We start from the raw sequence: 17,578 nt of genomic DNA on the forward strand, positions 1-17,578 counted from the left end.
GAAGGTGCGACGATTGACTAGGGTTGTGGAAGCTGTTACTAATCAAGCAGCTATTGCACTTGGAAATATTACTGAGGAACTACAAATTGCTAGAATTATAGCACTCCAAAACAGAATGGTATTAGATGTGATGTTGGCTGATCGAGGTGGTGCATGCCGCATCATTGGAAGTAGTTGTTGTGTTTTTATCCCGGATCGCTCACCTTCAGTATATGGTGCGATTTCTAAACTGCATAAAATAGCTGCAGAGATCCATACAGAAAATGGTAACAGGACTTTTGCGGGCTGGTTCTGGGGTTTGATTTCTACTTGGGGCTGGAAACTACTGACTATCTTGTGTATAATAACTGCTATATTCTTCACATGCTGCATGTGTATTCAGTGCGGTCCAATGTTTTGTTCCACATGCATTACTGCCTGTATACCAACTTAGAAAGATGTGGCAGAAATGAAAGTACAATATATGTTAGACAAAGAAGTAGCTGAAATGATGAACATTAACATACAGGATGAATATTTGGACTATCCCAGAAAAACGGATGTCTTCAGCTAATGCTGAAAGGGTCGTCTGTTGTAATTTAGCAGCGATCAGGTTAAGCATTAGCAGAAGACATGCTTTATTTTGCAACTATTGTAATATTGCACAGCTTCCATTTTGCATTTGCGGCAGCCATTTTGTCTGTCACATATTGCCATGTGCTCACCATGCTCTTTGTCCTACCTCCTTGTTAACTGCGTATGATATTTGCCCAGCAACAGGCTATATTTAGCATCCCCCACTTTCAGACATGCTCAGTAGGGTTTGAAGCTGTTACTGATTAGTCTCAGATAGGAATGTGTTTACCACTTTCTGAAAACTGTTAACTCCAACCACTCATCGATTGTGCCTTCCAAAATGTCCTTATATGTCCCTAATGTGTGCCCTTGTGTTTTGTACCGCCTTCTTTTGAGCCCCTGTGAGGGTATAAAAGAAGCATGCTTCCTTTGTGTGGTGTGCTACTTCATACAATACTGAAGGGTGTTGTGTGGACTGTAGTACCCCTCATGAGGTGTAATAAATGCTGTTTTTCTATTTCCAGTTTCTGTGCCAACTTCTTCCTATGGTCTGAGGACTCTTTGCAGAGAAGGGCGAACCCCTTGCATTGGTAGGCCTTGCTGAGGCTCATCTCTACAAGAGGAAGCAGGCTTTTGGTTTCTCTTCCTCCAGTTTCTCCCCATATGCTGTTGCCGCATTCCTTATGACTATATTGTAGATCCCAATGTCATCTGGCGACGAAGGTCTTGAAGGATACGTTTACACGGCCTCTTCCGGGCTTACGGCATCGAGGTCCTGCCAATCCAGGTCCTGCGCCACCGAGGATGCTGAGCCCAAACTTGTTCGCTGGTCTTCCTCGCAGTAGTATAGGCCCTCTTCCTCTTGGTGTTCCTGGGGCTCCGGAGTTTTTGGCGGCTCTTCGGCGTCGAACTCCTCTTCGACCTCGACGCTGGTCGCCGGCTTCAACAGGATGGTGAACCTTTTCATCCCTTCGTTGAATTCCCTTTTCCTTTGAAGGATGTTGTCCATTTCGGCCTCGAACCTTCTCTTTTTACTCTCCATTTTGGCGGCCTGTTCGGCGTCGAGGATTATGGACGATCTTTTCGATGTCGAAGTTGCCTTCGGGACCTTTTCCTTCAACGTCGAGCATGCCTTTTCGGGGACGTGTTTCGACGACCTGGGCTTGTCTTGTGTTTTTGCCGACTGGGAGTCCTTTTTGAAGGATCCGCTGGGCGGTTTGTCCCTGGATGCAGCTACGTCTGTCGAATGTTTCAGTGCCAGTGCTCCTTTCGAGGACTTAGACTCTGTTTTTCGAAAGTCTAACTGATTCTCGAGAGTCTGTTGGGGTCTTAGGGGTCGACGTCTCTTCCTTACCTTCTTTGCTGTTTTCGCATCGGTCTCTGTGACCGTGTAGTCATCTGGTCCCTCGGTGATGTTGTCCTCTTCCCCACATAGAGAGGCCTAAATCCCGGAGCGATGGAGGTTGACCTTGGCCTTGCATGTTGTAGTTGGCTCTCTGTCTTTTTCTTACCATGAGCGCCTTCCGGGTAAAAACGGAACAGGCATTGCAATCCTTGCTCTCGTGGTCAACCGGCAGGCAGAGGTTGTAAACCGGATGCTGGTCCTTCTGCGCGTACTTGTGGGGGCAATTTCAGCAGAATTTGAAGGGTGTTTTGTCCATTCCTGCACTCAGGGGGCCCCCTGTGTGCGCATTTTCCGTTGGACGTCGAAGTTTTTGAAGTTCTCCTCCTTCTTCATCGTCCCGGTTCAGTGGTCTTGCTTGCGAGATGTATTCTCCATGTTTTTTCAGTGTTTTTCTGTCTTAGTCTTCTTTTCTCCAAAAACTCTGAAACCTCTCGGTGACGATCCAGACCCAACGGCGGAAAAAAGAAACTGAAGATGGCGCCCAAAGGTGGGAGCTTCTGCAGGAAGCGTGCTAACGTCACAGGAAGGACACCAAGAGGTGGGACTTCGAGGCCCAACTGGGATACAAAAAAAACTGAAAAATACCACTAGACCACGGAATAATGCACAGCATAGTGAATCCATAAAGATTCACTCTGCAAAATCTCCTGGTCTGGTGGGTAGTCCGTTGGCGTTCCCACAGTAGTGCCTATTGAAAGGCAGAGCAACGGGAAGGCCAAAACCAGTTCCGGCATGGCATGGACTTTAAAGTCCATGCCGTGCAGGAAAGTGGAAGGCTGCATACAGGGGGCACAACATGTGCCCCTCTGCAGGCTACCCTTACCCTGGGCCAACAGGGGGTCCTGTATGGCACCCTTTGTTTCCTCAATGCCACAGTTTGCATGGTGGCTTCACCGTCATAAACACTGTAGCAGTGAAGAAACTTCTAATATGCTTGGCAGTGCCACAGCGGCACCATCAGCATATAAGGGCCTCTGACTGCCGTGCCATTGTGGTGGGATCCATGATCTGCAGTATTCGTAATATGGTGGGTGGATCACCAAACTGGTAAACCAGGGACTGCCAACATAGGTTTGGCGGTCCGATGGACCGCCAAACTCCTAATTAGGCCCTTAGTCTTATTAGTGTGCAACAGTAAGAAGAGTAGAAGCATGACTTGGCCAGAAACCAGATTGGAATTTTGAATGACTAGGATTACAAATCAGAACAGATAATTTCCAAAGATTTGAAATGGTAAGTCTTTTGATGGGAACAAAGGAATGAGTGTTGGCTTTTTCAAAGTTGGACTTCTGATGCTCATTTAAATCAAAGAGTAGACATTTCAGAGTGCAAGATAGAGTTAAATACAGACATTAGATTGGCAGTCTATATGTAGTACAGAAACAGATTGAGTACGAGAAAGCGTTAGTAGGATCTTACCTCTTTTGGTCGCAAAGATATAGGTTTCAATCCATGTGCTTCCAGTACCTGCATCAAGATAAATAGGATACAAAAAAGACTGTTTTAACTGCTAAACATATCAAAGTGAAGATAACATAAATCAAGTCCCCACAAAATTAGATTAGAGGTCAGCCTCTACAAATAGATGTGAATGGCCAAGTTGTCTTTGCATACACATTGTAATATTCACAGTCACAGTTCATAACTGTTTTTTACTGTGAACGTGGACTCTCCACTCAAATGCATCCTATCTGTTACAACAACTAACATACACTGCTCATTGAATGCATACCCACTCCCACTGAGGTATCAGAGGGAGTCTTTGAAACATTAGCTAACTAAGCATGGAAAACAGTCACATCTTTTCACTGCTCTTCTAAAACAAATTTTTAGATTTTTTTACAGAAAATGCTGTACCATGAAATACAGATGTTATTTATATTTCAGCAGACAATGTATCTATTTGCTATTGCATGCAAAAAATATTCTAATTAGTGGGAACAGGACCCTGGAGGAAATGTTGGCAAATAGAAGGAAAATTGATTATGGTGCAATTCGCAGAAAAATCCAAGGCTAAACTCTGAAGAAAGCCTGTGCCTATTTTGTTCAATTATTTCGAATTTTGCCCTGAAACATAGTGGCTTCAAGTAAGTCGTTACCTGCAAGTACACTACCATTAATATAATGTTTTTATTAATGTAAAATAAATTATCCAAATTTAAGCAAAAGCATTGAATCAAGAACTTGTACAGAGATTTGCTGTCTCGTTTGTGATTTATTATGAGTAATTATGAACTTATGAGTACTTTGTTTAAAGGATCATGGCTGAATATAACCACATATCTTTTCATTGGTAAGGCATCGGGGTATACCTACTTAAGGCTGATATACTGGATACAACTCAATGACTGCATGAGATAATAACCATACAGTGAGATAAAGCTTGTAAGAAATGTGATTATTGGTTGAGGTGGGTGTAAACCCTTCTCAAGCAACAACCAACGTTCTTATCAGGATGAACCACAAAAGTTACTAAATTAACCTGTGCTTAACCCTGAGGTAACTTAGCACAAAAACGGTCAGGCTATCTTAGAGGCAATATGCAAAGTATTTATGTAGCACACAAATAGTAATAAAGTGAAAACACCACAATTAAAATCCAAAACCAATTTCGAAAAATTGAGTGATTTTTAAATAATAAAATGACACCAGAACAACAAAAATCCAATCATTAGAACTGGTGATTTTAAGCATAGCACCTAGAAGCACAAGGCGCCACTCACGTTTATACTAGACCAGGAGAAAGATACACGCTCAGGTCAACCATAATAGAGTGTGGGCCAGACACAGGGACCTGGTTAGTCCCGCTGAAAAAGTTACCTTCTCAGAGTCTGGTGTGAAGAGTCTAGTTCACAGTGGAAGAGGCTGAGAGAAGCACGTCTGGCGTCGTGAACAGTCGCTGTAGCGCTAAGATATGGGGCTGTATTACAGAAGTGCCCCGAGGCGCAAGGGGTGTTTGCACCCACTTTGCAAGTCCCTGGGGTATTTTGGTATTACAGAAGGGGCTGCAGATGCTTGTACATCCCAGTCTGTAATACAGATAGCGTTTGCGCACATAAGGTGCCAGGGCTATCATCAGAGGCTGTTCTCTAGTTTGCATGGCCTGTGGAGCAATGCAAATGTGAGAATCTCTTTGCCTCTGCACCTACTCCGTATTGCAGGCGCAGAAGCAAAGAAGCTGTCAGGAGGCAAACTGACAGTGTGCCCCCTGACGGCAGACCTCTGGAGGGGGGTGCCATGGACACCCCAGATATCCCCTTGCAGGCGAGTGCCGTCACTCACTGCACCCACCTATAAGTGGCTCTTTAATCCCCCTTAAAAGTGCAGGTGGATTGCCACCTGCACTGTGAAACACGGAGTGGCTTCAAAGCTGCACATTCGCAGCTGCCCTGGTGGCAGTGCATTCATCCAAATACAGTGCATTTTCCTTATTTGCATTGGGTGCACCTTTTAAACAAGAAAAATGCACTGTACGTATGATACGCCCCTGGTCGGGTGTTGCGGTCAGTTGTTGCTGGAGTTTCGCACTGATGTTCACTGCAGGCTATCATTGCTTTAGTGTTAATTGCAGAGCACGCATTGCAAGTCATTGCTGGCAGTCGCTGTAGTATGAAGAGTCAGGTTCACAGGAGCTTCGCATTGACGGCAGTCGCAGGCAGCAAGGTCTCGGCGCGAACTGGCCCATCCGCAGCCGCAAAGAGAATAAAACTTCAGGATTTCTGCTTTCTTCACAGAAGAGTGCAGTCTGATGCCAGCCAATGTTATGGTATGTTATGGGATTTGTATAGCGAGCTGATCACCCAAGGGGTATCCAGGTGCTGGAGTAGATGAATAGGCCTATCGAGCGCCAAGATGAATAGCCAGGTCTTCAGTTTCTTGCAGAACTCAAGTAGGCATAGAAGAGGTACTCATGTCGTGTGGAAGACCACTCCAGGATTTGGCAGCGATGTGGGAGAAGGAGCAGCCTCCTGATTTGCTCCTGTGGATGCAGGGTTTTTGCACGAGGGGGAGTGTGGCTGAGCACAGTTTCCTGGTGGGTTGGTGGAAGTTGTGGTGGTGGTTGAGGTGGGCAGGTCTGATGTCGTCAAGGGTTTTGTATGCATGGGTGAGTAGTTTGAATTGGCATCACTTCTGAATTGGTATCCAGTGTACCCTCTGAGGTGTGCACTGCAAGGGATGTTGAGGATGAGTCTGGAGTCTTTGTATGAGGTGAAGGCATTCACTTGTTTGGCTATCACAAGTCTTCTATTCAAAATGATGCCGACATTTTCACGGTGGGCATGGATCCCAGGTCTGTTGGCCACCAGGAGGCACCCATGGAGAGCTCGTTCCCAAAGATCAGAACTTCTGTTTTATCCATGTTAAGTTTTAGTGAAGTAGTGTGGCTCACTGGTTAGAGGCGGCAGACCCGAGAGCAGAGGACGGCCCGGGACCAGGGTTCGATTCCCAGCGCGGCAGGTTTCTGGACCAGGGTCAGCGGACTCGATAATTCTCTCGCCTCGGTGCCCACTCTGATCAGCGATCACACTCGGCAACTCTGGGCATTAGCTTGCCTCATCTTCACTAACGGCCCCACCAGACCGCCGGGGATGCCTGGTCTCACCCTGGAGATACCCATTAAGGGACCATCTGTCCGGGAAGCCAGGAAGGGTTTCGCAGCGGTCGAAGCGCCTTGGGACCCTACGGGTAAGTAGTGCGCTATATAAATGCCTATACATACATTTACATTTAGGAAGTTCGGTTTCATCCAGTTTGCTATGTCTGACATGCAGGTGGTGAAGTTGACCCGGGTGGTGTGATTGTGGTCTGTGAGGGAGAGGATGAGCTGGGTGTTTGTGTAGGAGACAATATTGATTCCGTGGGATCTTATGACGTGGTAGAGAGGAGCCATGTAGACATTACAGAGGTTAGGGCTCAGCGATGATCCCTGGGGGACTCTGCAGATGAGGTTCTTGGGTTCGGAAGTGTAGACATGGTACCGGACTTGATTGGACCTGTCGGAGAGAAAAGAAGTCCGCCATATCAAGTCGGATCCATGCACTCAGGAGTTGTGGAGACTTGTGATGAGGGTCTTGTGGGAGACTGTATGGAAGGCTGCTGAGAGGTCGAGTAGTAGGAGTACTACTGTTTCCGCTTTGTCCGTGATAGTTCGGATGTTGTCAGTTTCTGCTATGAGAGCGGTTTCCGTGCTGTGGTTGCTGCAAAAGTCAAACTGCGAGATTTCTATTAAGTGGTGTTGTTCAAGATGGTTGTAGGGTTGTTTGTTGATAGCTATCTCCATGACTTTGGATGGGAAGGGAAGGAGTGAGATGGATCTGTAGTTGGTGAGCTCTTTAGGGTCTGCTGTGGTTTTTTTTTCAGGTTAGCTGTAATTTCTGTGTGTTACCAGTTGTCCAAGGGACTGGCACCAGGGGAGGCACCTCTGGGGGGTTCAGGGACTCACTCTAGCAGAGCCACCGGGACGCAGAGTCCAGTTGCAGATTCAGGCAGGTCCAGTTGCAGCACATCAGCTAGGCAGTTGCAGGACGTACTCTGGCGCTTGTTGCGTCCCTGTAGCTCAGAACAGGTCAGCCGACTAACCGGTGGATTCGCTTAGGTTAGCCTGGGATGAGGGAAGCATGTCTAGTATTTCTTTACAGAGAGCAAGGCAGGCCTCAAGCAGCAGGGCAGTCCATCGGAGGACAAGGCAAGCCTTGAGTAGAAGGGCACGCCTCTGGTAGCAGCAGGGCAGTCCTCTGGTGAACAGGGCAGTCTTCTGTGCTCCACAGTCCCAGGAGGGTACTAAAGATGTGGTTCATGAGGTCCAATATTTATACCTGGCGTCAGCTTTTGAAGTGGGGGGATTCCATACAATACTCTCACATCTGGTACTGGGAAGTTCTTTCCTTCCCTTGTCAAGGATCCAGGTAGTCTGGGGTGACGCGACTGGTGTCAGGTTCCTTTCTGTGAGTGCTTGATGCAGCCCTCTGAAAGCTAAGAGGACCAGGGAAATAACCTCCCCAAAGATCCTGTCAGACAGGCCCATCCTAACCACACCTAGTACCCCTTTGTCTCACTGCCTGGGAGGAATACACACAAGCCAACTGACAAGCTATTCAGAGTCATGTTACCCAGGACATGGGCAGAAGGCACAAAAGAAAATTACAACTTTCTAAAAGTGGCATTTTCAGAACTGTGACTTAAAATCCAACTTCCTTTAAAGAGGGATTACATACTATTACAATTATTTTGAGCCCAAATGTAACATTCCTATCTGTTCCCAATCAAAAGTTAGTGTTTATTAAATATAAATAATGCAACCCAAAGTTAGTGTAGTGCTACATGTATTTTTACATAGTGAGATTGTGGTGACCTTTGACAATGTGTTTTTACTTACTCCATTTTGAATGTAAACTAACATTTTGTGTCTTCTTACAGCAGAGTATGATGTTTTCATTTTTTCTCAGCACAGAGCAAAACAGCCTTGCTGAAAAGGAATATGTGGGATGTGTGTTTTAAAGCGTGAGAGTAGAGTGCACTTCTCTGTCTCGGAGTCAAAACACAGAGGGCTGACCAGCTTCCGTCTTGACCTTGGAACAGACCGGTATGGTCAGCTTTGGTTTCGCAATAGATGAAGGGAGGGTACATTTCTAGAAGTCTCTGTGAGAAGTTGGCCTTGCATATGATGTCCACGATTCTAGTGGGCACTATGCACCAGTCCAAACGACCCTTATTGATGGTAGGTTTAGACAACCTTTATAGAAGGCTATCCTAGTGGAAGCTGTGGAGAGCAGCCTTCAGGCTAAGTCTTGAAGCAATGTAAAGCAGCTGTTTTACCAGTCTATAATCTCTTGAATAATCAAATGAAAGTACACAACCCAAGGTATAGATCAAATATATATGTATTTATTCTGAACACAACCCCTCTAGTCTCTTTATGAGGCTAGAGGCAAAAGTACAATACAAGAACTTTAAATAGCACACAGTAAATAGCACAGTATACGTTTTGCCCTTGGGGCCTCACAAACCATATACTAAAATAGTGGTATAAGAACCATGCGAGGGATAGAAGTGAAGCCTAGTGTCTGTAGAACCGCTGGGGCAACCAGGAACCACCCAAGGTAGGGACGCAGGAGACCCACAGGGGATGCATGCAGTGTCTAAACACAGCCGCGAATCACTATGGACTTCTATGGAGGAAAAGCAAGTTACAATTTTAAAGATTAAGGACACTTGGGAGTGAACTACAATGGAACCCTTTCAGACTTAGACACTTCGAGAGTCAAGAACCACGTTAGCACCGGAGTACCCGTGTTACCTCACCCAAGGAATCCAGGTGCATAGGTGTTGTTTGGTGTCGGGTTTCGTCGTCTATTCCAATGGAGAGCTGCGAAGAAGTGCTGCAGGCGACCAGAGGAAAAGTGTCCGGGTGGATCCAAGGGTTGATCAGAGATCTGAAGAACCTGAAAGCAGAGGGGACAGAGTCTGGGTCACTAGCCAGTGACCAGGATGGCGACAGGAAGATGCCAGCAGATGTTGGGTGCTTTAAAGTGAAGTAGGTGAAGCTCGACTCTTCAGCCACGAGAACCAGGAGGTGTCGACGATGACCAGGAACTGGATTTGAACTGTCCCACAAAGGATGTCGAGTGCTGCAGCATCAGAATCCGGATTGGACCCAACAAGCCTTGGCAACAGCAACCCACGCTAGAAGACAGGATTGGCTTTGGTGCAGACCAGCAAGGTCTGAGGGACTCACCCTGTGGAGGGGAGTCAGGGCACATCTGGAGCAACCAAGAAAGCCCAAGAAACAAAGGATTGTCCTTTGTGGAGACCCACTAGCCAACGGACTAGAGATCGCAAAGGAGCCTTGAGCTGTGGTGAAGAAAGGGGACTCACGGGACACTCGTGCAGCGCTGGCCTCTCAGCATCGGTGCAAAAGGTACTCGGGGCAAGGGCAACAAATAGCCCAATGCACAAGTTAGGGAATCTTCAGGAAGTAGGTGCAGCTGCAAACTTGCAGGATGTCCAGGAGTTCCGGCCCCACGTCTCTCATGTCAGCTACATGTCTCAGCTCTGCTGGGGACTCGTGTCAGCCTCTGAGATGTCTGGAAGTCCATCTCCTGTGTCACAGATTCTTTGGGATCCGGCAGGAGCCTCAAAAATGCAGACCCGCAAGATGCTCTTAGGTGCCTGTTTGACCAGGGGGGTCACTCCTTGACCCCAAGGGAGATTTCTTCTGTCTTCCAGTCGATATGGAATGTCGAAGGTCCAGGATCTCAACTTCAGAGTTTCGTCCAGCGTAATATAAAGTCCTAGGGACTAGGTTCCTATACTTATACTAAGTTTAGGGGATGGACTAACTCTAAGGTCCCACCTATGGAAGGACCTGAGGAGGGGGTGGTTACACCCCTTCCCCTTTGTCCAGTTTCGTGCCAAAGCTGCGGCTGAGTGCCCCAGCAACCGGTTTGAACTGGTAAATGCATGGAGCACCTTGTGTGCCCCAGGCAGTGTCTCAAAAGCATTCACTGCATGCAACCCACCCTGCCCCAATGCACTAAAGCCTGTCTGGGGAGGTGCTGGCACCTTCCTGGACAGGAAACCTATTGTCCAGGCCTGCCCTGCCACGGTTTCGTCTAGCAGCAGGAGGTCAAACTCGTGTCTGTGGTAGCAGCATCCATTTTGTGAGGCTGAGGCTCTTCTAAACTTTCCCCGGGTATACCAGTGTGTACATGTCTTCTCCCTCTAGAAGGGTGGAATGCTACCCCAGCTGCCAGAACTGGCAGGGGGGGGGTAGTATTCCAAAGTGTTTGACACCTTATACGACATGTTTTGATAAAGCCAAACCAAAGTTAGCAATAACCGCAAGGATTATAATGCATTTAAGATTATATGGTATGGCTAAATCATAGAACAGCTATAAAGAGGGATTTCGAAAGTTGCAGAGGGGCTCAGCTCATGCTAGGGCACCCTCTCACACAAAGCCAAGCACTCTGCCTTCAGGATTGTCAAGGCCTGCCATAGGAGTGACTTATAGGTTAATATGTGTCAATATGCATAGGTAGATATAGGTATACTATATAAGTAAGGGGTGTTTACACCACCTTACCCAGGCTGCAAGTGCAGACCTGTGATGCCATTTTGGAAGGTTTACCAGGGGTGGCTTAATACATGCTTCAGCCCCTGGTAGGCCTCTGGGGTACCTATGCCCTTGGTACCTAATGTACCATATACTAGGGGCTTACAAGGTAATTCTGTAACCAATCTGGGATGTACCTAAAGTACATGGTATCAATTTAGAGAGAGAACATCTAGGCTGTGGTCCTGGTTAGCAAGGCCACAGCCAGACTTAAGTCGAAAAACCAGTGAAATGCAGCAAAAAGTGGGGGTAACCAGAGGAAGCAGACCCTACTCTCCTACACAACCCCCCCCTCCCAAACGCAGGGACATTAAACTAACCTTGACCAGTTGAGTCTTTATGTTCTAAGTGGAAATATCTGGAGAGTCCATCTGCATTGGCATGTCTACTCCCTGGTCAATGTTCCACTTTATAGTCCATCCCCTGTAGGGAAATGGACCACTTGAGCAGTTTGGGATTTTCACCCTTCATCCGTTTTATCCATAAGAGGGGCTTATGGTCTGTCTGAACTGTGAAGTGAGTGCCAAACAAGTATGGTCTCAGCTTCTCCAGAGCCCAAACCACAGCAAAGGCTTCCCTCTCAATAGCTGACCAACGTTTCTCTCTAGGGGTCAGCCTTCTGCTAATCAAAGCTACTGGCTGGTCCTGACCTTCATCATTCAATTGCGACAGCACACCCCATACCCCCAATTCAGATGCATCTGTTTGGACAATGAATTCTTTGGAGTAGTTAGGACTTTGCAGAATTGGTGCAGTGCCCATAGCCTGCTTCAGGTCATCAAATGCTTTTTGACAGCTGACTGTCCATTGAACTTTCTTAGGCATTCTTTTAGAAGTTAAGTCATTCAGGGGTGTCACTATGGAACCATACCCCTTGACAAATCTTCTATAGTACCCAGTCAGGCCCAAGAAAGCTCTGACCTAAGTCTGGGTGGTTGGAGCAACCCGGTCCATTATGGTCTGGATTTTGCTCTGCAATGGTTGAACCTTGCCTTTACCTACAAGGTGGCCCAGGTACACAATCCGACTCTGCCCTATCTGGCACTTAGTAGCCTTGATGGTTAGGCCTGCTTTCTGCAGGGCCTCCAAAATATTAGTAAGGTGATCCTCCTAGGTGGAGCTAAAGACAGCAATATCATCAAGATAAGCTGCACAGGTCTGTTAGGACTATATTCACTAACCTTTGAAATGTGGCTGGTGCATTTTTCAGACCAAAGGGCATTACCACAAATTGATAATGTCCACTAGGGGTTGATAATGCTGTCTTTGGCTTTGCATCATCAGCTAGTCTGATCTGCTAGTAGCCAGCTGTTAGATCAAATGTTCTCAGAAATTTGGCAGATGCCAACTTATCTATGAGCTCATCTGCTCTGGGAATTGGATTGGCATCAGTCCTAGTGACTGCATTGAGACCTCTGTTGTATACCCAAAACTTACCACCTGGGTGTGAGGTGTGGGTACTAGGACTACTGGACTAGCCCAAGGGCTATCTGAAGATTTAATTACTCCCAGCTCCAACATTTTCTGGACGTCTGTCCTGATCAGTCCCGGACATGATCAGGTTGCCTGTAAATATTATTTTTAACAGGCAGACTGTCCCCAGTGTCCACTTCATGAGTGTACCAGGTAGTCTGACTTGGAGTCAGTGAAAACATATGTCTGAACTGGTGTAGAACTTGTCTGCAATCAGTTTGCTGCTGATCAGTGAGGCTGCCTGCCAAGGCTACTCCATCAACTGACCCATCATCAGGGTTCTGAGAGAGCAGGTCTGGGAGAGGGTCACTCTCTTCCTCCTGTACGTCATCAGTAGCCATGAGCAAGCCCATGTCTGCTCTGTCAGCATATGGTTTCAATCTGTTGAAATGAAGCACCTTATGGGGCTCCTGGGAGTTCCAAGATCTACCAAATAGGTAACCTCTCCCTCCTGTTCAACTATAGTGTGGGGTTCAGCCCACTTGTCTTGGAGAGCGGCTGGGGCCACAGGCTCCAACACCCACACTTTCTGTCCTGGCTGGTAAGCAGTCAGTTCAGCCTTTTGGTCATGCCAGGCTTTCTGTAATTCCTGGCTAGCCTCAAGGTTTTTAGTTGCCTTTTTCATGTACTCTGCCATCCTGGAGCGGAGACCAAGTGCATAGTCCACAATATCCTGTTTAGGGGGTTTGAGAGATAACTCCCATCCCTCCTTCACCAGACAAAGTGGCCCTCTAACAGGGTGCCTAAACAGAAGTTCAAATGGGCTGTAGCCAACCCCTTCTGTGGATCTTCCCTGTATGCAAACAAAAGGCAGGGTAGCAGGATATCCCATCCCTGCCTGAGCTTTTTTGGGAGACCGTTAATCATACCCTTTAAGGTCTTGTTGAACCATTCAACTAGACCATTGCACTGTGGATGATAGGGTGTGGTGAACTTGTAGTTCACTCCACTCTCCTTCCACATTGCAGTCAAGTAGCTGGACATAAAGTTTGTATCTCTGTCAGATACTACCTCCTTAGGGAACCCCACTCTTGGGAAAACTCCAAAGAGGGCTCTTGCCACAACAGGTGCTGTAGTGGTCCTAAGGGGAATTGCCTCTGGGTACCTGGTGGCATGATCCACTATCACCAGGATAAACCTGTGCCCAGATGGAGTTAGGGGAACCATTGGTCCAACAATGTAAATCCCTACACGTTCAAAGGGAACCCCCACCACAGGTAGTGGTATAAGGGTGGCATTTGTAGTGCCACCTGCTTTACCACTGGATTGGCAGGTTACACAGGAGCGACAAAACTCCTCGGTGTCTTCAGACATGTGGGGCCAATAAAAATGAGGGACAATCCTGTCCCAAGCCTTGTTCTGGCCCAGGTGTCCTGCTAAGGGAATATCATGGGCTAGTGTCAAAAGGAAGCCCCTGAATGCCAAAGGTATGACCAACATCCTGGCTGCACCAGGCTTGGGGTCTCTACTCTCTGAATACAGGAGCCCTTCATCCCAATAGATTATGTGGGTGCCACTAGCATTCCCAGCAGCAGCTTACTGTCAGAGGGGTTCAAGAGCAGGGCAGCTTAACTGCGCCTGACTCAGATCTACCCTAAGAACTAAACCTGATCAGGTTCAAGCTCCTCTGGGACAGTTCCTTCTTTAGGCTCACAATCAGCTTCCTCAGAAGGCTGATCCTCACTGAGTCAGGGGGAAGGCACTGCGCCTTAACCCTACTGCTCCTTTTCTTGGTAGGCAACTGGTCCATTATTCCAGAATCCAGTGCCTGTCCAGTGTGAGACTTTCTGACCTGTGACCTAGTCACTGAAAGGACATGTGCTGAGATTTCTAACATTTCCACATGGGTCCTATACTCCCCTTCAGACCAGGCTGAAGTCTCTAGGTCATTACCAAGCAAACACAGGGAGGCCTGCACTGATCACAACCTTCTTAAGACCAGTTTCCCCTCCCCAGGAGAAATGAACAACTGCTATACTATGGGTGGTACTGACATTGCTAGCATTGACCACTTGGTAAGTCTCACCAAGTATGACTTGTCCAGGGTCCACAAAGTCTGGTAGCACCATGGTGACACTGGCACATGTGTCCATGTAGGCCTCAGCCTTTTTCTCATTGATTAAAGGTGTTTGTCTGTACTTGCCCAGATTACTCGGGCTCACAGAGGAGTTCATGTCCATGCCTCCATCACAGGTCAAAACAACTTGAGTTGGTACTCTGACTAGGCCAGAGTCCATCTCAGATCCCAGGGTTAACCCTACTACACCCTTCTGCTGAGAACAACCACTTGTAGCTGTACTTGGGGGAACAATTGCCTTAGGGGCAATGGTGGCTGGAGCTGGCTCCTTTTTGGTGCAATCAATTGTCCAGTGACTATTATTCTTACAAACTTTGCACCATGGTTTTCTTGGGCCTTCTTTCTTTTTAGATTGTGGACCCCCACCATTAGAAGCTTTTGGGGACCTTGTGAAGACTTCAGGTCTTTACCTATCCCCACCCTTTTGGTCTTGCTTCTTCTGGTCACCACCTTCGTTCTGTATCTTCTGCTTCACCCTGGTTCTGACCCATTTGTCTGCCTTCTTTCACAATTCTTGGGGCGAGGTTAGATCAGAGAGAACCAAGTGCTGATGCTACAGCTGGTTCTGACCGCTATTAAGAATCTGTTCTCTCATGATTAGATTATAAAATCCTGTATAGTCACACACTTTACTGCCCAGCAACCAGCCTTCCAGAGCCTTAGTAGCACAATCTACAAAATCAACCCAGTCCTGAATCTGTGCCTTTTGGGTATCGCTGAACTGCAACCTGTACTGTTCAGTGGTTAGGCCAAACCCATCTATCAGAGCACTCTTCAGGACAGTGTAATTGTCAGGATCCTCTTCTCTTACAGTGAGGAGATTATCTCTACCTTTGTCTGCAAAGGAGAGCCACAAGATTGCTGCCCTCTGCCCTGGGGAACAACAGAAATTTAAACGGGATCCCTGCTAGAGATGTCAGAAGACGCACCTGTTACACTTCCTCAGGTCGATGCAAAAATTCTGCTGTGGGCACAGCAAGCGAGATTCTTAGATGGTGGCCACCCAAATTAAGGTTTATGGTTAGTGGTCTAGTCTATTTGAAAACCAGAGCAACCTACACAAGTAATGTTTCTCCTCAACGCTCATGCTTTCTGAAGCTCCAATTTCCGCCTCTATTTGCTGATTTGATGTGCACACTAGGGTATTCCCCATTTTCCCTGGATTTTCTAGAGCATTGGGAAGAGTACTTTTCGAGTGGCTGCAAATCATATCAAAGCAGTGAATTTTGGCTAAAATACAGTAGGGTGCATTACTATTTAACGATTATTCCCTCCAACAACAATTTGGGAAAAGACTTGTTTTTAAGAGTGGAATCATTTCCTCAAAAGAAAAACTCTAGAAAAGAAACTCAATAAGACTTATGTATATTTTTACTAAAGATTGAAACAATTCTAGAAAAGAAATGAGATGTACTTTGTGGAGCTCAACTGAATATTTGTAAAGAAACTACTAGAGAGGCAACTTACTCTGGGACTAAAAGATGTTGAATATTTGCTAACCTCATGTTGAGGAGCATTTTTAAGGAAGATATTCCCTAGTTGTGAGAATTAGAAGCTCAGTGTCAAAGATATCAGAGGCAGTTTCTCTTTTCTCCCCTCTGAAAGTGTGTACTAGGAAGAGATTTCTAAGTAGAGACGCTGCATATGCAGGAGTACACAGGAATAGGGATAATTATTCTGTTCCTGTGGAATTATTGGCATCAGGTTAGTTTCTGATAGGCGTACCTTCTATGTGAGTTACATGTTTTCAAAAAGAAGGTTTATTTGCCAGGTCAAAGTGGCAGTTTTAAAACTGCACTACAGACTACAATGGCACACCTGAGACATGTTTAAAAGTGCTACTTAGGGGTGTGACAAATGAGTGCTGCAAGCCCACTACAAGCATTTAATTTACGGATATTGGGTACATGTAGTACCACATACCAGGGACTTATAAGTAAATTAAATATGTCAATCAGGAGTAAGCCACCTTAGGGAGAGGGCACAAGTACTTTAGCTATGGCTAGTCCTAATGCCAACAAAAAAGAAGTGCAGAAAACAGGAGGGGTGAAAGCAAAACATTTGGGAGAAGAACAAACACAGGATGACAGGCCTGAGAGTGCACTATGATTCAAATAACAACTATGATGATATTAAATTCTCTGAGGTAATTAGAACGGACTGTTCTTAGCATTTGAAGAGAAGTCCATTTACTCTTCAAAACGGTTATCAACTATTAAATAACTGAATTACATTGACAGTTTGATGATTAAATTAAGACCCAGAAATTAGAAATACTAATAAAAAAGTTTGATGTAACACTAATTGAGGCTTTCATTGGTTAACCTTTGGTTAACCTTGGAATAGGTAACATATGTTAGTTGCTAAAAATAACCTACAGAGTGGCGCTCCTTTTTACGTCCAAGCAGAAATCAGCCATAGAATCAGTGTTTGAGTTATTGCATATGAAGATGTAAATCAGAAAGTATTTTTGCTAGAATACATTCACACCAAGAATATAAACTTGCTAGAATACCAGGCCACACCCTGATGTGTATCACTAACAACACTTTTATTATTTGATTTTTATTTTTAAGTATTCCTATAGCAAAGGGTAACCTAACTAGGAAACGTTACCAGAACACCTTACAGAGAGCCGGCAGATGTGTGGCTCTGAGTGCAATTCACATGGTCACCTGTATACAGTTCAGGGTTTTTGACAGGTTTGTTAAAGGAATGTTCAGGGCTTCCAGATGTACAGAGTATAACACAAACAGTGTTGAAAAATTGCCCCAGGTGCATTCATCCAAGCCCTGGAAACCCCTTGACCCATCCTCTCGGGCGACCTGGAGAATTGACTAGATGGTTTTACCAGCTGGGTGTCTAAGGCAGTTGATACTCTCGCCCCGCAGTGCTCTTCTAGGCTGTCTAGGGCTTCTCCCTCTAAACCTTGGTACAGTCTAAAACTCAAAGA

General features: G+C 46.2%; 1 protein-coding gene across 1 annotated transcript in view; it reads right to left on the bottom strand.

Annotated features, from left to right (window-relative positions):
- HAL (histidine ammonia-lyase) overlaps positions 1 to 17,578 on the bottom strand; it is a 372,837-nt gene that overhangs the window by 146,388 nt on the left and 208,871 nt on the right. The window contains exon 11 of the mRNA XM_086919081.1: positions 3,380 to 3,427. Coding sequence (XP_086775207.1) covers positions 3,380 to 3,427 — 48 coding nt within the window. The remainder of the gene's footprint in view (positions 1 to 3,379; positions 3,428 to 17,578) is intronic.

This window comes from Lissotriton vulgaris, chromosome 1_1 (genome assembly GCF_964263255.1).
Source record: "Lissotriton vulgaris chromosome 1_1, aLisVul1.2, whole genome shotgun sequence".
NCBI classification, from domain to species: Eukaryota; Metazoa; Chordata; class Amphibia; order Caudata; family Salamandridae; genus Lissotriton; species Lissotriton vulgaris.